The sequence below is a fragment of the Aphis gossypii genome, chromosome 2 (assembly GCF_020184175.1).
Source record: "Aphis gossypii isolate Hap1 chromosome 2, ASM2018417v2, whole genome shotgun sequence".
NCBI lineage: Eukaryota > Metazoa > Arthropoda > Insecta > Hemiptera > Aphididae > Aphis > Aphis gossypii.
Genome location: NC_065531.1, coordinates 83361390 through 83383329, shown reverse-complemented (window position 1 = coordinate 83383329; position 21940 = coordinate 83361390). Strand labels below are relative to the sequence as shown.

At 28.7% G+C, this 21940-nt stretch overlaps 1 protein-coding gene across 13 annotated transcripts in view; it reads right to left on the bottom strand.

The window, feature by feature from the left end:
* Positions 1 to 21940, bottom strand: part of LOC114124408 (coiled-coil domain-containing protein AGAP005037) — a 164630-nt gene that overhangs the window by 42318 nt on the left and 100372 nt on the right. For all 13 annotated transcript variants that reach the window (XR_007604032.1, XM_050200733.1, XM_050200721.1 and 10 more), the window contains one exon: positions 210 to 381. Coding sequence is in view for 12 of the 13 variants with exons in the window: in XM_050200733.1 (XP_050056690.1) it covers positions 210 to 381 (172 nt within the window). In the remaining variant the exon portion in view is untranslated. The remainder of the gene's footprint in view (positions 1 to 209; positions 382 to 21940) is intronic.

The following is a 21940-nucleotide window of genomic DNA, read 5'->3' as shown; positions in this document are numbered from 1 at the left end:
ACTATTTGAAGTTTAGATGAATGGGGTTACAAATTTACAATACAGAGGTATTCTACAAAATGTTGGTCCATTTATCTGTTAAATTAAAACCTACATAACTAATAAACTACTCGTCTACTCGTCCGAAGTCCGATTTTTATGGATCGAAATACTCCGATTTATATTTCACTTGGAAAAATAAAATATGTTTGCTGAAATAACGTGGTTACCTGACGATTTGTTGGCCGCTACGGGAGGCACGGCTGGTGAATAAGCTCTGGCCGGTATGGACCCGGTGGGTGGACGGCCCCTATTGGGTAGCGTAGCCGACGACCCGGGCGGAAACTGATGGGTTATGTAGTACGGTTGTCCGGGGGCGCCACCACTGGTGCATTTGCTACCCTGCAAACAGATGAAAAAAAAAAAGCGATTAGTATCTCTTGAACATTATATAAAAATTTATTATTATGACGTCTGGTGAAAAATCGATATGACGTTGATTGCGAGTTCAAAGTGTAATAACCCAACCTAACCTAATCTACTCATAGGTATAGCGTCATTATCAAATCATCATGTGTGGGATATCCCGCGGATGATGTCATTTATTCGCATACGCCTATCAATAAATTACACGTCCGCAGATATAGTGACCGTATAGATCATCGCGAAATCGTATAGGAACGCACTCGCGTTCGACGAAATATTTTAATCATTATCGTTTCGAAATTAATCGTTTTACTTTCTAAAAACAAAAACAACTTAAAATTGTTAGGCACGTAACTTTGTTCGGGGTCGACCGAAAAGAGTTCGAGTATTGTGCCCTCGCGCGTTTAATCGGAATATACGTATTAATAGTGTAGCCGCGGAGGGGATATTATTATAATATTAATTGCACGCCCAAGTTTTATAATAATTTTCATTATTACCACACGCACGATAATTGTTATTTTGTTATAATATATTATGTTATGTTAATTGACGAAATATACGAGCCCGGGATTATCGCAATACATTATGTTATGATATTATATACAGGTGTGACTCGTTGGCACACATACGTCGACGTACATACAGATATATTATAGGGCTTGACTGCTAATTACTGTAGAGATTTTGTGATATTATCCTTAAAATTATTAAAGCGAACACGTTGTACCAGTTATATATATTATACAATTTATACTTTTGCAACTCGACGATATTTTTCGTCGACCAATTAATAATAATTATTATACCCACCATCCTTAATTAATTCTCGTCCGGAGTTCGTCGTCGAGCGATCAAAGTTCGCTGAGCGTTTCTAGACTTTAGAGTTATATTATCGTTGTCGACTAAGCGCATAGTATACGACAAAATATTATTATATAATTTGCTGCTGCTGCTACACTAATGTCGCATCAGAAACGACGACGACTTTGTATCTTCTTTTTACTCAAAAGAATCATCGATACGTAAAACAATTTGGATTATACATATAGATTTGTATATTAAAATATCGTATTGTTACAGGAAAACTTATTATCAAAGAACTTCTGCGCAGCGAGCACTCTTCGATTCACTTTCTCTGATATCCAAACGTATAATTATTGTCTACGTTGGTACAATTTAATATTAAAATAGTATATACAAAAATAGCCTCGAGAACGCGATGTGTTTTACGTAAATAGTATAGATACCTATTATATAAATATATATTTATGTATATAAACACAATTTAATATAATATTTTGGAGGATTCAAAGCCGGTTACATAAAAACATTGTAAGGCGCGAAAATAAATAGTTTAGCTATTACAAAATGCGGAGTCCGGTTAGGAAATTAACATACCTAGTCATAGCAATAATAAAAATAATTATTTTCTCACACAGTGTGCATAATACATACATGTGATGATTAGTACCATAGCTATTTTTTCCATCAACTGATAAACAGTGTGATTCACCAAGCACACTCACACTTATTGTTAAATAATGAATTTATTCAAATTCTAATTTTTGAAATTTTGAAATATATTTGGAGATCATATTTTGTACAACTTAAAAGGTGTTTTGTGGCGACACGAACTTCTGTAATTCAAATAAGACTCACTTTTCTGTGTAAATTACAGTAATTTTTCTTTTTTTGAAAATTAGTATTTTTTATCTTAAGTACACAAAGTTAAATAACTCAAAAACTAATCGCTCAAATTTTTATTTTGATACGTAAAAATAATGATTAAGTAAACAAATTAAATATTTTATAGTAGAAAAAAAGGGGGGTTATTTAAAAAACAGAAGTTTCCATTTTTACAAAACACTCTTTAGTCTTTAAAGTAGTACAAATAAATCTCAAGAATATGAAAATATGTGATAATATTATAAAACCGATCCTCTTGATAAAATAGCATGTCGTGAAAGACTATAGCTACTTGTATTATATTATTTTACTTAAACGACCTGGTTGGATTTTCATATACAACTATTTACGAAGTCGATAAATAAATAATAAGTGTCTGGCCAAATAAAAATTATGAGTATCATATTCCTAAATATTCCAAGTATAAATCTTTAGGAGAAAAAAACAGTTTCGTGTTAACATAAATGATAAGTTATATACCTATATATAATTATTGTACATAATAATGTATAGTTTAAAATAATAATAATAAATTGGGATCATTTTTGTTGATAGAATCATTAAACGAAATGGTAAAGGAATTCAATTGGGATACAAATATTGTTCTAATGATATATTGTGGCTACCATTTGAATACGGTTTTCATATGGAACATTGTATTTGTACATAATATAAGCTCGAAAACGTGCGAAAAACAAATATAGTCAATTATAAAGGCAATGGGACGATAATAATAATAAGTTGTCTCGAGGGATTCATGTGACGATGTTCTTTATTCAATTTATATGCTTCATTATAAACAATATAATAATTCAAAAATTATAAAAATATTTAAACGCATGAAATAATATTTCAGTCATTGTATGAATATTAAACACGTACCTTACGTTTCGTTTATAATACTAGGTACTGAATGTTTATACAGATCTCTGGTTCGTATGATTTAATAACAAATATTTTCATTTCAAAATATACTGCTAAAATATGCTTAATATTTATATGTTATTATTGTCGTGGGTAGTCTCCTATTTGGCGATCGATAACGTTTTAAATGAAAATATAATATCCGTCCTTGGAGTAATGTGGTATGTAGCTATATATACACGAATTTCAACTATCATTTTAATTGATTGTATGAAAAATCATCGTAGATGTTAAACAGAGTGATTCATCAGGCATGTTCATTTCTATTTTTCCTTCAATTATGCAGTTATCAAAAATCTTAGTTTTGGAATTTTTAAATAGGTATTAGGTATACACTATACTTAAAGACTAAATTTTCCAATTCTTGAGATTTAATTTGCTACTTGTCTTAACGAGTGTTCTGTAAATATATAAAATTCTATTTTTCTAGTTACAACTTTCTCCTTTCCGTTTTCTATTGTATTTAGTTGGTAATATTTTTGAAAATGTTGATGTATTAAACTATACTATTATCCTTAATAGAAACAGCATATTACAATTTTTATTTCGGCGCCTACATCAACATTTTCAAAAATAATTATCCACTGAATAATTTACGATAAGACACATGGATTCTCATTAAAAAAACAGAAGGTTATTACTTATTACCAAAGAAAACTCATTAACTAAACGATAAAAAAAATCTCAAAAATTTAAAAAAAAATAGTCTTTAAAAATTCCAAAAATCAAAATTTAAATATATAATTTAAAAAAAAAATGGTAGATCATATTTGGCGTTTTGTATACATGCAACTATGGTAGTGTGGCTATATTATATATATTATATTTGATTCGGGGACAACGAGCTGCTCTTACGTCTTAGCGGCTTGTTAAGGACTGTGAGCGGTTATGCGCTGAGACCTACGGATTAACACTGGTAATATAGTTATAGTGTCTCGTGGGATTAATGTGCGCTTGCGGGAGAAACATTAATAACTTGCGCGCGGCAGCGATCACCGCGTCCGGAAGAAAGAAGACGTCAAAAACGGAAAAACTTCATTTTTATAAACTTTGTTTTCGTTTTTTTTCCTCGGGCTAGGATTCTCTTTTAATCCCGCATTCCCGCGTAGTTGTCTAATGTATTAACATCAGTTGCGTATATAGCGCTATTATATATAATATTAAATTATTACAGCGACTACACGGCATATAGTGTGAATCGCGATGGAGTTTACAATGTTTCCCCGAGTTTTTAATATCCGAGAAAATTTCTTTCATATGTGTTGTTTTCGTTATTATTATTGTTATTATTGTTGCGGCTCGTTCGAATATAGTATCATCGTATTATTACATGTTGTTTTTGCACGCGAGAATTTAAAGAGAAGTAATCTCTACTTTACGGATGGTTTTAATCAACGCAGTACAAAAAACTCGTTGATACTAACAACTTTCGGTTTTTTCCCCTCAGAAAATGGTTGAATATTTCAAAACCGCTTTGTTTTTGTCGTATAATCCAAGTGATAAATTAAGATAATTTTCCGCAAGTAAGTCACACCATATTATAATACATGTATTAAAATTCGGGGACAAGCTGGTTGAGACAATGAATACGTAATTATACGCGTGCACGAGCTTTTCGTATACATATTATATTAAGTACTATGTTACGATATTTTCTTGCTAGCACCCGATCGAGTTTTCCTTCCCTTTATTGTGGCGGTAATGGCAGACAGCGAAAAGCCCGATTAATAGTAATTTACAATTATAATATTACTGTTTGTTTAGTTTGTATTCGTAATGTAATGTTGAATCAACTGGCTTTTGACTTTAATGAAACTGCGCGTACACCAGATTATTATTATTACTATTATTGTTACTTGTTAGTGTACGTAGAGTATTGTTATTATTATTATTATATTTATTGTACAGCAGTGAACTTTAACAGTATAATGTATAATATATATATATACGTGTTTTTAAGCGATCGGATTGAATTGTCATTGTGCCAGTCACTAATTAAGTTCACACATATTGGATGCTTGTATTAATAGTGGTTTAAAATTATATCCTATGACTAAGTTACGTTTGGCTCTAGCTGAAAACAATAATTATTAAGAACTAAAAAATTAAAAATTTTAAACACACATCATCTTTGATATTATAATTAATCGGTAAAAATAACTTTTAACATTTATTTTAAACTACCATCAATCCACGTGAATAATTATTTTAACTGGAGTTATAAGGTGTTAAGTCTTGCGGTTTCATGTCGTAATGAAACCAGATCGTTAGGAGTTGTATCAGCCGTTTTTTGTTTGCGCATCACAAAGAAAAAAATTTGAATTGTACCTCCATAAAACGTTGTTTAATATTTTAAAGGTTAATTTAATAATTTATTGATGAAATGTTCTTCATTTTATTTATTTTTTCTAAGAAAGGTGATAAACGTATGCGGATGAACTACATATTATGTATTCTACGAGACATTCAATAAATGGAGCATGTAATTTCAATAATTGCGATAATAATAATAATAAAAATTCTGACCAAAATTATAATTTTACATCGGATGCACATGGCTCATCATGTAATTGTCCATGGGTCGTAACAGTAACAAGTAATATTATGTATTTACACGTTTTTATAAATTTATCATTTTGTGAATAATCGCGCTGCAGACTTGACGGGTACACGAGAGGTAGAACGATTTTATTTAAAATTATGAAATAAAATATGTGTTTTCTCGTCAGCTCCGACGAAATACATCGGTAAAATTATACACAAAATAAATTCGATGTGTTGTGACAATAATAATTACTCACGTTTCAAAAAAAAAAAAAAAACAAATAAATAAATAAATAAATAAAAAAAAAAAAAAAACATTTGATCGATATAAATAAATTGTAATCGAGGACAAAAAAAAAACCGAGGTAAAATATATGCCTGTTTACGCGAGAGGTGGATTATCACGGAAATTATAGAAACCGTCGACCACAAAACGCGTAAATAATGTTATAATAATTAATAACGATAACGACTCAATTTAATAATATTTTACGATGTCAGAACGGTGGGCGGTATCACACTATACGCTCTACGCCGATAACTAACATGATGCAGAATTATTATAATAATTTTTGATGAATATAATAATATTTAATTATACACAATCGCTAGTAATATACGTTTGACCTATCGTAACGGTATACGTATACAGATATACACGCAGATGACCCTATACAATGTGACGATTTTCTATGTTTATATATTTAATATTATAATAACACCTGTCATGTCATCTGTGTGGACGCCAAAAATTTCTATCTCGAGCGTAAGGGTCAACGAAACGTTATACTACAGGTCGACTACGCGGAACATATAATTTTACATAATATTGTGTATGTACCAACGTACATAACCCACAAGATCTATAATAGTTTTTGTGTGTGGGCCGAACTTCAAAAGTTACACGTGATATTAGTTTTGTTTTCAGTAATAATAATAATGTACGCATTACGCTCACAGCAAACATAATAATGCAATATATTATATTAAAAATAACATCTATGCCTGAAATTTAATTTTACACAGACTTTCACGTTTTTATAAGCAAATCGAACATTTTAAATGTGTTTTATTTACCCTGGAGCGTAATTATACGAAGAAGAATGAATAATTACCGTCAAGTTAAAACTAGTTATTTCACCATTTTTTTAATTTTATCAAAGGTTGTCCGCAAAAATGTGTTTTGGCTTTCTTTTCATCAGTTGACATTTGGTATAATAGATATTCAAAACAAATTTTTTTTTTTTAACAATATAATATATTATTTTATCCGGAAACATCGATGAGCAATTTATTTCTAAACACAATAATCTCAGTGAACACCAGTTTTGTTGTCTCATACGCGTTCGTCTGGTGACTTAACCGTATTATATATTAAAGGTGTCTGACTATTTTTGGCCAACGACTGAGACATTTTTGTAATACGAAACACAACACATGTATAATAGTTAGTACGGTACTAGTACCTAAAACCCTCGGGAATACAAATAGTTAAACGACAGGATTTTCTACAGCTTTCAAGTATTTTTTTTATATGTTGTTTGGCTATAAGCCCAACACACCATTATTAAACATAGTGTATGAGTAGGTATATTTTTTAAAATTAATTCGATTTTTGGTTTTAAATTGAATTATAAATTAATATATTTTGTACCGATTAACATTAGTACGCATATTATATATTTGGTCGTTAGCAAAGCTTGATTAAAGGAATCACATCATTTTAGTAGGTTCCAATTTGGGTCATGTACACTGTGCAATCTAAGGAGCCACTTAATTGACGATCTCGGATTAATCACTAAGTGGTTCTTATTGTGTTTGCGCCACAGGCAATTTAAAAATATTTGCTAAGTCCCGTAACAAAATATTTCCAAACAATATTTTAATTCATAAACAGGTATGGGATGGGTTACTATGGTTTAAATTGCATATCGTTCTACAACAAAGCTCTCATACGAAAACGTTAAGGCACAGTATGGCGCACTCTGTATACATATAGGTAATATTAATATTTAACTTTCTTTTTTTTTTTTTTTTTAAGAACCTAACAAACAAAAAAAGGCTTTTGCTAAATATTTAAAATCAAGTGTCTATTTACATGGCGTATTATTTTGTTATGTAACACAGCTTAAACGTAATACAATATTAAAATAACTTAGTAAGACAAGTTTTTTTAAATTTTATAAAAATCCATTAAATAAATACAGTAAAATTTAAATTATATATTTATAACGTCTATTTACATCCATTAAGTCTTTCATGAATTATAAAAATATAGACATTTTAATAAAAATTAATGCAAACAACCAAGTTAGTTTTAATATAAAGGATTATTTCTAATAGACTAGAACTTAATTTAATAGTATTAATAATTATCAACGGAAGTACAAAATATAGTTCATAATATACCGTGAAGAAAGATATATATACATACAATATACATATATTTATGTATTTTAAATTTAAACCCATAGGTACGTAAAATATTAATATAATAATTAACAATAACTTAGTTAAAATACATACAATCAACACTTTACCGTATGGATCTGAACGGTTGTAATTAAATTGGCCTTGCCAAAATTCGCTTGTAGTCTGTAGGTAAATATGTTAATTATAAGAACTATACCCGAAAATAATCTTCACCCTTATCTCAAAACAATATGGTGTGGCAATTAAAATATTACATCCAAATAAAAGTGTCGCTAATAAATTACTCTTATTTTTAAGTTTTCATTTAAAAATTTAAAATGAACAAAAAATATGTTTTGTTATACAAAAAAAATATGTGCCTATATATGACAATAATAATAAAAAACATATTTGGCAATTATAGCTGATGCGTCAGATAGAAAGTGATAAAAAAATAATAAAACCCAAATAAAAATGAATTATAAATAATACATTGTTAAAAAAAATGATTATTCCACTTTATCCGGGAAGTGTATTTGTAAGACAGTTTTCTAGTAAATCAAATTTTATCGCGCAGACTATGCTATTAAATATGGCGACACGACATAATAACAACACTATTATCAATAAATATGGAACAGCTCTTGCGATCCGACTGATGGACTGCGATTTGCGAAAATGTGTATTTTCGTGTCTGATCAATACTTAGGCATATCATATGATTACTGTGGTTCAGTAGTTGTCGAAGTCAGATTTTGAATAACGATTGAATATTCTATTGTGAAATGATTAACTCATGCAACTGTAGACTACGGCACAATATAATATAAGCATTGAGTAGGTGCATAATATATTATAATAAATATCAGACCAAAAAATCCAATAAGCAAGTTTTCAGAAAATTTACATAATGCAATACTTATATAGCTGGTGGAGACAAACTCAAACAAGAACTACGCATATTATTATTATTATTATAAAAGAAACCGTTGCAGGAAACAAAATAATCTACGGTTGGGTTTATAAATGTATAATGTATATTTTATAACCAACCTATCCAACGTTTTGTGCTAATATTGATAATCCATAACCAAGTTTTAAGTATGAAATGCATATACATTTTAATTCACTGTCCACCACCGCTTCCGGTGTAGCAGTATAGGATGTAATTTTATACAGTAAAACGTGACTGTGCGAAATTGTTTTTATGAACTGTTTGAACGATTTTACTTGAAACTTGATCCAAATAAAATCCACTACACGTTGTCATCCTCTTATATAGACGTATCAGTTTGTTTTTCCACGTCACTAATATTTTTTTTCGTTAGTTGTACGAAATATCTATATATACGAAGCTTAAACAAACTCTTCGAATTCTCATTTTTCATCGCATAAAATTAGGTTTTTGATGTATTTGCCACGTGTTATTTTTGCAGCCGATCAGTAAGATATTGCAACCGCTTTGTTCACTGTAACGTGAATAGTATACGAAATTGAAAAAAAAATTCTGTCGTTTAAAAAAATATAAAAAGCAAATAAATTTGCTCGAAACCGGTACGGTCGACTTTCCAAAACAGGTTGCGATGTAAAAATTGCTCATCCGAAAGTAGACGGCATATCTTCTAAATAGATGAAACGACGACGACTGGTTTTTTTTCCCGATTTATAGAGACTTAAAAAGTATACACATAAATATAAAATCCCGTTTACTTGTTAAACGCGCATGGTATTGATCTAGACGAAAAAGATATATCACCCTCGGCTACGAATATATTATATCCGCATAACATATTATACGTATCATATTATTAATAACTTGTAGCAGTTATAAGTGCATGTCCATAATTATACTCATATTGGTACTTTAATCATCGATATGATTCGATGACGTTTGCAGATGACCATATCATTTTATATATTATAATGTACAGTTATATCATCTCATCGCGATTATTTCAATACATACACGCATATGCAGCCGAGACGAGTCTAATTATTCATGAAAGCAAAGATTACCAATGCATATAGTTAATAATAATTACTCGTCCGGTTAATGTGTGATTTGGATTGTTATATAAATATTTACGAAAGTTTGGTGAATTTTAAACGGGGAAAATAAAAACGCTTAGGTATCAAGAATTCTGCACATCTCGAGTAATGGGCCACGGAAATACGTATAGATAAAGTAATAATAATATAATATGCAATAAAAATAATATTATATTGTTATATAATTAATAATATCAGCGAGAGCTGTTTGCGTAAGATATCGCACCACGTTGTTTTACGCGTATATCCTATTTTAATATACATTTTTAGTGGACGCTACCCGTGCGATTTTGATCTCCGTCTTACAAACGTACGTTCATTCGATTTTAGCAGAATCAATTTTCTGTTGTTAGAACGTGATACGAGTGTTTTAAAGACTTATGAGGTATATTTAAAAAATGCTTATACGAGTACATAATCGCGAAAAATTTGATACATCGAAAAAAAGCCGAAGCTTGAGTATTGATAATATTTTGATCTCTATAAGTTCGACGATAGGTCAATTCGATCTGACGTGTAAGCTAACAACACAGAATTAATTGCGCTGAATACAAATTCGATATTATGTCTTATACGTTTGTACGATGGAGACAACACATACGCGTGCATGGGTAGCATTCTATCGATAACATGACTGTACAATAATAATAATCATTAAACGCAGCTTCGGCAGTAGTTAAACGGTCGGGATCACGCGAGACCAAAAGGGCAAAAGAGGCGGCGGGCTACCGCTGCGGCGCGACACGACGTTATATTAGCGAACGGACAACTACGTTTATAAATAATAAATTATGTCTAAGAGATCACCAGAACGATATGTTATGTAGAAGCACACGCCCGGAATTGCACGTCTACGTGTAATAGTGTTGTATCCAACGTACGATCATACATATATATTATAGTATGCGTGTGTGTAGCTAGTTTTAGTTTTTTAAATGTTTCGTTTATTATTTTTTTTTTATTGCGTGTAATACCATTCAAGTTATGTATATTCAGTGAAAGCGTCTACAGTATATATGTATCTAATATAATATATACACGAAGTGATCCGTTTAACTGTATAAGCTATATCGACCACACATACTCGTTTTCTTATCATATTATAGTCAACTACAGATTTTCAGGTTAATTTTTTGCTATGAAAACAATTTTAATTACTTACACAATCGAAGTTAGAATACTCTCTGACAAATTTAATCAACGGCACCTACCGAATATTGAATGAATGTTTTTTTTTTTATTCCCATTTTAAAGTTTATTCAAGCAAACTAGTGAACCATACTTTTGCAAAGTTAGTCAGTCCGGTTGTCTGAATGTCAAACAGCTTTATATTTATGCATGTAATATATTCGTATGTTGGAGTAAATAGGTACCCAAAATTTTTTGAAACCCGAATTTACTAGTGAAAACTAGTTGAGCTTATAGTACGCTTTTACGTATTCATATGAACGTGATTTTACTATAGGTACACCTACTTTTTACTAAATGTTCGGTAAAAACTAGTTTTTACACATGACCTCATAGTTATAAGTTTTATTCTAATTTTTAGCTACATTACATTTAGCTATATTACTACAACAAATGCAATCGATTTATACAATTTATTAAAATTTCTATCAAGTAATAATGATAGTAATGTGGTCTTCAAGTTCCTTTATTATTTAAGTGGTATCTCGTTTTATTTTAGTGGGTGTACCTAAAAATACTGAATTTCTGGATTAAAAAACAAATGTATATACGTAAAGATTCTATAAATCATTGTACAACGCTAAATGTCACTTCAGTGACACTACTGTACTACCACATGTATTAATAAATAATATACATATTTTTATATTTAAAATTTATGTTTACTCAAAAGTCAAATATATATTTTTTATATAAAACACATTATTCTTCTAAAATACGTTTAAATCAAATACATCATATTTCAAATGTTTGTAATTTATAGCATAAAATATTTGTTTTTCCTTTTAAATAATAATTAGCGTAGCTGCTAAATTGATGGACATAGCAACGGTTACTGCGACTACATAATACCATAATCATTAAAAACCTCTGTTTAACGGACGTTTTTGTAATCATAGTGTACTCGTATTAACATATTATTAACTATTATACTATTATTATACGTCCAGTATTGTCGAAATAATATCCGGTTGTAGTATTATCATTTTCGTGTACGATAGAATTCAACTTCTTATAATTGTGTCGTTTCACTAGTTAAAATAAATAACAATTTTTTTTAAATTTTTCATTGAAAAAAGATAGATAAAATGAAAAAGAAGGAGATACTTTAGAGTTTAGGTTATAAAACTTGATAATTAATATACCAAAATACTCAAAACATCAATTTAAATTTTACGTAGTGCAGTTAATACTTAATTATGTACACATAATACACTGTATCCAGCGATTACGAGGTTTCTGTATTATAGAAGCGCGTACGGTAAAATAAATATGGTAATAATAATATTACGTATTTTATTTCCGTCACGAACAATATTTCATTGTTACAGCAAAACCATATTATTGAATTCCATCAAGTAACTGCGAGTGTACATTTTCACATCGAGTAAATCATATATATTGTATATACGTATAAAATATTATTATTAGGTATCTATACACTTTTTACGAGTAGGTATTGATGATGAAAATTCACTTATACTATTATGGCATCCATAACATAATAATAATAATAATAATAGTATTATACGTAAATCTATAATACGTAATGTATATATGGACAAAAAATTGAGCGTTACTTGAAATATTATTGTTCACCGTTTGCTTCGCGCATATGTACGTAAACGCGTAATATTGTTAATATCTCTTCGGCATTGACTGCTGCTGCAGCAGTACTTCGATTGCGGGCACCACGGTGAAATTTAAATTTATCGATTCAAACAAAATATAGACGTTGGAATCCATTACCGCAGTGTTATTGTTATATTGGGTCGGGCAATCTAACCTACGGCTTTGGAGAACAATTTTGTTTAAATGATCCGTGTGTGCTGCAGTGTGTGGGTTCGCAAAAAAAAAAAAAATAAAACTACCCTTATTTCCGGTATAAAACAATATAGTAATGAAAAACAATATGTAATATGTGTTCCGCGGCGTTTCGTCTTTACTTCCGACTGACCCCCATTTTCAGTTCACGGCGCATTGGCGATTTAAGCTACTTGTATATATAATATACCTGAATATAATATGCCGCTGGAAACTTTCGTCCTTATATTCAAAGTATTCCCGCACGTATTATGCAATAAAACTTTGGATATCCGTTGAGAATATCATAAAATAATCATTATGTCAAAAATATAGTCCTCGTATTATTCAGACAGTTTTATTTTAGTTATTGAAAGAAGTTTATGGGGGTTTTGTCATACAATGCATATTTATATATATTTTTGAATATTTTAAAATGCATAATTGGACAATGAAAACGTTTTCAAGACCTTTGTTATTTGATTAGGTCGAAAGAAAAATACATTATTATATACATTTATTTTCTGAAAGTTTTTTTAGTGTTTTAATCGGCAATATGACATTGCCAAAACATGGTATTGGTGATGTATTGTAAATAATTTTAAATTGAAATTGTAGTAGACATTTATGTACACGAAGACGGATTGATGGATTTTAAAAAAGGAAATTGCAGCTAGTGAGATTTCAGAATATCTGTTGAGGTCATTAATTTAGTAAAACTTCATTTAAGTCACTACACATATAAACAGCATATTCAAATTGCGTTTTCCTTTTACCAAAGTTTATCGGTCCAACTTTGTCAAACTCATTTCATTATAAATATTTATTCAAAAGGAACAATTATGAAAATTTGTATACATAGGTACAACAATAAAATTATTTGTAAAAATTAATATAACGTGTAAATTGTAAAATCATACATATTAATAATTTTATATTAAGATATCAATTAATAATAAAAAACTTACACTGCGTAAATCAAACGAGCGTTGTATATTTGTTGTAAATAAACTATATAAAATAAATAATTGTTTCATCAGTGTAAACATCACAAAACTTTGAATTTGTTTTTGTTTCAAGTTATATTTAAATATTGTGCAATTAAAGCATCTCGTCTCATCAATATTCATTTGAAAAATGTTAATGTTAAAGTTTAAATTGTATGTTCTTATTATAATCATCATAAAATAGTAAATAAAATAAAAGTTCTATTTCAAATAATTTTGAAATTAGAATAAAACAAGTGTTGTACTTTTTAAAAATCAGAAAAGTTTTGAAACTTTTTAGAGTATTTCATAACACATAATTTATATTAAGTGAGATTTTTTTTAACGAATAATAAAATAAATATTCTAAAACTTGTACAACGGTGAATAAATAAATAGGTATAATAGTTATTATAAAAACAAAGGAAATAAAGTAAAGAAAATATGTAATGAGCTTTTTTTCTACATTTGTAAAATAATAATTGAAAAAATCATTCAAAATAATACTAAATAAACGTATAGTTATAATCAGATACCCAACAACCACTGTTAGTACAAAATACTCACACACACATAGATGTATTACATATTTATATGAACATGACTGTTCGACGTGGAAGTTTAAAAATTTATAGCAATACGCCATTTTTGAAATGAGTTTAAAATTTAAATTCCTTTCAGTCACAAAATACCTTTTAAAAGCAGGCGGTTTTAGGTATGTTGTATTTTTGTACGAACATCTATAAGGAACAAGTTTTCGAAAAACACATTTTATTTTAAATTTTTTATGACTAAAATATTATAAAAGCAAAATATTTTCCATGTATTTTTTTTGTGAAAATAACGAAAATAATATTTTTGATGCATTCAATATATTTTGCAATTATGAACATATTATTACCCCTTAAATTTTGAAATTAGTCATCTAGAATTATTAAATAAATATTAAAATAGCAATAAATTATTACAAAATTCTTGACTAAAATATTTATCAAATTATTAGGTAAATTATTATACTATGAATTTCTACCTTTATTATTTTTCTATTTTTCGTCGTTTTGTTAATGTATTAGAAAACAGAAATCCATACTTATTTCTAAATCTACGGATATGGTAATAGTCACAATAGGTATGTATAGTTGTTTTAGCGATAACGGTTGCTAATGGTCTATTATGAATTTATGATGATTATGCAAATTAACTAGGACGTATAGACTATAGATATATAAAACTAGTTTTAAAATACACCTGTTAAAAACGTATTTGTTAACGTTTAATATTTTTTTTATACCACTTATTTGAAAATCACTACAGTTGTTAAATTGAATATGTTGGGTCTGTATACTCATATGGAAAACGTTTCCAAGTCATTAGATTTTTAGGAAAATCATCGAATAAATTATATAGTGCATGGTTCAGATTACTCAGTTCACTGGACTGAAAAATAAAAAAAAATAATTATAACACAAATATTATGGGTTATTTGAATCAACATATTTATCTTTAGAGATGATATGTTGATCAGATTTCAAAATGTACAGCAACGACTTTAATAACTAAAATAATATAATAATAACAAAAAATTATAAAGGCTAATAACCCACAATGTTGAATCTTTTACTCTTACAATAAGTATACAAAAACAAATAAAATAAAAATTATAAATACTTAAATCAAGTAATTTGATATACATTTTTAATTACTAGATTTATTCTCACTAATTAAACAACAATTAAGGAATCCGCCGAATAACTAATACAAAAATGAAATATTATTTGATTTTTTTGATAAGGTTTATTATAAATAATTATAAATTTACGTAATTTCGTAATACCGCAATGTTCACTGTTCAATTATTAATTTTTAATTCTTATTTTCTACTGGAATTGGAAAAGTAGTCAAATTACAGCGTCAGGGTGTAATAATTATAGTTTTTTCAATTTCAATTTGTATTAGAAGAGTAATAATACATTATCAAAAAAAAAAAAAAAAATAACTAAACTTACTAAACGAAAATCGTATTCGTTTAGAAGAGAAATGCTTCTGGGAAACTTATGAAATGAAAAGAGATGGCTGTGAAAACATAAAGTGATTGATGTATTGTTTGTTTTCTCTGTTAGCAATGTATATACAATATACACCAAGGCAGAAAAGAGTTAATTTACCAAGATTCAAGAAGCTCGTGTTTCAGAGTAACATTTTTCTGACATGACATGAAATGCACATACACACACGAATTTATCAAAAGTAGGTATTTCTATATGCCGTTGTAGAGTTCACACTAAAGCATCCAATGGAATTGCTGAAAGTCGTCGTTATATTATTTCCACGCAGTGTAACTGAATTCATACATTACAAAAGTTTTAACCTTCTGATTTGTTAATTGTTTAAATATCATATTATAAATTATAATCAACTGTTAAGTCGTTTCAGGTAAATCGTAAATGTACTACGAAAATATATTCTCATATATTGTAAAAAAACATGCAATATTTTACTTTGTATATATTACATATTAAATATCCAATCTGCTTTTGAACTAAGAAAAGATGATATATACATAAATATGTATAATTTATATTCATAAATTATAACATTATGCGTGGTTTGAATAAGATGTTTTTATAATCAATATGTATTAATATTTAATGCTTTCGAAAATAACATTTAGTTTATATTTGTAAAACTCAATTGTTATTTGAAGATTTATATGAGGGTATTATGAAACATAAAATAAAGTAATATTGAAAATATTTAGAAAATGTTGGTTTGTGTTTTAATTGTTGAACTATATTCTTATAAATTATAATAGTTAATAGGTATTTAATTTATTCAAAGTAAAAATCGTTTTGTTGGAAATTAGTGAAAATATAAAGAACTTCATTATAGTTATATAATAAATATTATGAGTTAGGTGTTAAAAATAAATTTAAAATTAGATTCTTATAAATATGAATAGATAAGGAATAGCATCTACAGTTAAAAATGAGAAATGAGAAAATGAGAATACTAAATAGTTAAATTGACAGCTGCTCCGTTGTTTAGATTATTAATGAATTTGTTTGATGAACTACTTAAAAAAATAATTATTAAAATAACTTAAAACTGTAATAGGTATTTCTTATATTCTGTTTTAAATGGTGGACTTATTTTATTCATTTTTATTTAGTTTTTTTGTTTTATCTATTAGTGTATTAAATGATGTTCAACATTATACGATGGCTGGTAATATCCGTTAGGTATTAATAATTTTTCACACAGTAATATCAGTGTCCAAGTGTCTCTATACATTTTCTATTATTGTGTTTGGTAGATTTTTTTTCAATCTGACTCTTGTCCATCAACCAGCGAACATAGGAAAAAAAAAGAATTAATGATCGCACGGCCGACAGGGCAACGAGTAATAATATTGCCTGAGTGTTTCTAGTTCCAGTAGACTAATCGCAGGGTCGTTTATACCTTGTGATATATAGAGATAACAAGATAGTAACCAAGAAATATTGACATTTCCAATATTTATTATTTGATTATTGTTTATAGAGGTGTTAATGGTGTTGCTATTATTATATAGAAACCTGGAACATATCATAATACACGATGTATTGGATATTACTTATTATTTAAGTTATTACATATTAGTTATAGTGAGAACTGACAACAATACTTTAAGATATTTTTTTTAGTCCTGATAATATTTAATTATATTTTTGTTGTTTTTCGTCCTGTGTTACGTACTCGTATATAATATCGTGATTCGGTAGTTAAATTAGTTTTGGGGGACATAATATAATTGAAGTTTATCGCCATAGATCGACTTTTACGATTACGATGTCTTGTCTTGTATGTAATCAATTTATATAATAATATATTGTTTTACCACCGCAATATACGACTTGACCACCTATGTTTTATTTGTTTATCACCGTAATACGAAATGTTTTTCGTCTTCACAACAGTAACTTTAACGAAAATGTCATGTCGATAAAAATAAATAAGTTTGGTAAAAAAAAAGACCTACCTCATGTATTTTTTATTACCTAGGTATAATGTAAGTATAGGACGACAATGCCATTCTTATTGGTTTGAGAAGAAAAATTCAATTTGAAATTGTACACTTCATATTTGCATTGTAAAATATAAAATATTATGGCACTTATAGCTAGAGAGTGTGGCTGACATTTTATATTTATACCTGATAAAATTATTTTATTCGTGTTTTGAATGATTTAGTTGTAATAATGTAATGTATAGATGTCTATACGAAAACCTCGAAATCACAAATACGATTTTTGACTAATCATGTTTATATTTTAAAATGTCTGTTTGAACTACATCAAAGTTAAGTGCACTTGATTGTAATTTAAATTTGATTTCACGTTACTTATTATTTATAATAATTTAATAGAAAATTATTAATTTTCGGAGAGATATTCATTAACAAAATATTTTTTTATTTCCTAGGTAGATTATTATTATCATTGTTAATATTATAAAGGACGCATTAAAAAACGCGCTGTTACATAAAATATAATTTTTCAACCGCAAACCGATTTGTCTACGTATTACTGTTTCTACAGAATGAATGCAAATAAGTAATAATCTTGAAAGAAAGTGTATTTTGTGATATTTTTTTTAATTTACCTAATGCGAAGTTGTTGCAGTATCTGTCTAAGTAGAGAAATATTTACGTAGGAATTCTGGGGAAAAACGTCAAATTAAAAACCTGGGACGCCTTGTACACGTTATTAGCCTTTGAATTCAAAGCGTGACTGGTATACCGTATATATTTATTTTTTGTATTCTCCAGGGTTCGGATACCTCCAGAGAATAGGATTAATTGAATATTATGTTTCCGAGAAATTTTACCTGATATTTTCGACCTTCATTATAAATTAATAAAAACACCACATATTTGTAACGTCGATATTCTGGATGGCATATAATATTATATAAAAATACGATAGTCATTACTTACATAATTATTGTATTGCATGACAATTAAAAATTATTATGTGACTGTTTTTTTGTTACACGAAAAATTCAATTAAGTATACGTTTTTTGAGTTGACACATTTTTCTTTACGTTATTAAAAATTACATAGGTAGGTATATACGAGTACATTTAATGTGCGTGTATCACAAAATAGCAGAGTGCCTTGTAGGTACGACTATTCCTATTCATTATACTCATAAAAATAATTATTGTTAATAAAAATAAACGGTATTACAATGTACACAGGAATTTTTAGTAGTGATGTGACCGAATTGGCGAGAGTTGTTGAATTGATATTAATATGTTAATATCAATATGAATTGTAAGCAATCCCCACCATTATTGTCGCACAAAAACTGCAGAAATACAATGCAATGTTATATGCGTATTATATTTATATACAATCATAATTAAAGTCCGTGATGTAACTTTGATTATTAACTTAAATATAATATTATATCACTTATTTTTACGATTAAGTAAAAAAAAAAAACAATGGAATTATAAGACTGTTACGGTCTGTGCGCTTGCATCGAGATAATTGCATATATATTAAAAAATGTATGTATAACATAACCGTGCGCGGTTGACAAGTGGAAACCAAAACGCGCGAAGAGTGAAAACACGTACTACATCGTTTTTATTTTGAAATGGCAAAATAAATTTGACTTTAGCTACTTGATGGACGATCTTTTTCCTCGTGTCATATTTCAGTTGAAAAAAAAAGTAAATATAATAAAAGTAGGCGAGTCTAAAAGAAGAAAAAAAGAGTGAGAGAGAGAGAGGGAGGAGAGAAAAAACCACGGTAACAAATGATGGCCACACGTGACTAGTTTGGCAAAAAATAAATAACGGTACATATATTATATATATATATACAATATATACAAATGCATATGTACACTGCAGCTTATGGATACGCTGAGGATTGGGGTTTTTTTTACGCGACGGAAAACCGTCGTATACGGCGAATTTAAAAAACCAATGAAAACGCGTAATGTACAATGTAGGGTAGGTAAATCAAAGCTCAAAGTCAATATATCATTGACTATATACCATGACCGCATATTGGATCTCAATCCGTGCGAATTTTTTTAGATATCCTTTTTTTTATAAGTCTGCTTATTAATATTTAGTTCGTACACATAAATTATTATTTCTCGCCGACATCTCACGTGAAAATATGTATAGCATATAGGCAATACGCAGTGATATATATATATATGTGTATATATATTTCCACCGCATTTAAGACGATCTAAGAAGATGCGTGTATTTTTATATGCGCAGTGTGCACGTCCGCGGCTGTAAGTTGGGTGGCGTTAGAAGATCCACTTTATATTACATGAATATTAAGTTTCGCATTTCTAGTTTATTTTATTTCAAAGAAAATCATGTTTGTATAGCAGTAAAGGTGCCGCTAAGAGTGCCATATTACATGCTTATACATAAGTATAAGATATTTCAATATTTGTACATCGAAATGAAAAGTAAAATAATAAAAAAAGGACTATATTTTTAATTACTTAAACTGTATCAACCATTTAATGAATGTATAGTGGTGAAAATACAATCTTATTTTTCTTTCAAATTTCGATGTATCAATATCAAACATAAACGAGTGGTTTCTGAGTTTTTAAAATGTATATACTTATACTATATAAGGACAAGAATATGTTCAGAGAAAAAAAAATGATTCTCATTTAGAAAAAAGGTGGTATCCCCTCCCTCTAGGTAATTCCTTAAATGGTATATAAACCATTAGGTGTTTTAAAAACTGGCCTTAGATATATTTAAAAGTTCTAAAATCAAAATTTTAATAAATTCATGATTTAAGTAAAAATGGGGGTGAGAGTGATCGGTGAATTACTCTATAGAGTTGATAATCGATATACGTCGTCATCCGTGAGATTTTCTCTACGGCACAGCGTTGGGTACGTGTAGGATGAAATGAGTGAATTACATATATACGTCAACAACCACTTTTATTGCGATCGTTATTCCCACGACCAAAACGATACACATAATGAAAAATTATAAAATCTTATTTTCGTAATGACCATACGTGCGTATAGAACACCATATAAATGCATACAAACTACCTGATCTAAACTGGTTATTATATACATTATATAGTGTATGTATTCGTATCTGTGAAATATCAACAAGCCCGAACGATCGGTAAAAGCATTTGCACGCCCGTGAAAAGTAGTTATGAAAGTTTTATCAACAATAAATGTGAAATAATTTATTTTAGAAAATTATTTCATCTCATGGTGCAAAGTCAACACGAGCCACGTGAAGTTCATCAATCTAATTACCGCAATCGGCAAATACCTATCGATTGGCGATAGTCGATAAGTAATAATTTCACACGAACTCTGCACGGACGCGTAACTCGATTTTAATAAACATAATAATGATGTTTTAAAACCGTATTTGATGTTAATGGATACCAGCATGATGCGCTTTGCAGAAGGTAGCCATGGTATAAAAATTAATGTGATTACATATTATTATGTATTAAATAAGTATGAGTTAGGAATCTGCACAGTAATGAGGCGCGTGTGCGGATTGCAATAACATCGTAACATAAAAGCGGTTTTTGCGCATTATAATTTGCAACCAGAGTTCATTCTATTTGCACCGATAAGCACTTAACCGCGTTTTCGAAGAAAAAACGGATTTTTTAATACACGCGCGAGCAATTGTAAGTATAATAAAAATAAAATAAGAAATATACAATTACGGTATGTATTACACATAGAAAATACACACACACTCCGTATATATATTCGTATAGTCCAACGGTTTAACGCATCAATAAATTTGTATAATTCTTATTCTCGTATAAAGCATCAGTCGTCGAAGAAAAACGCTCTTCAATCTCCGGAATTAAAAACCATAATTATACCAACGCAATTTCGTACACACGAAAAAGCTAGAA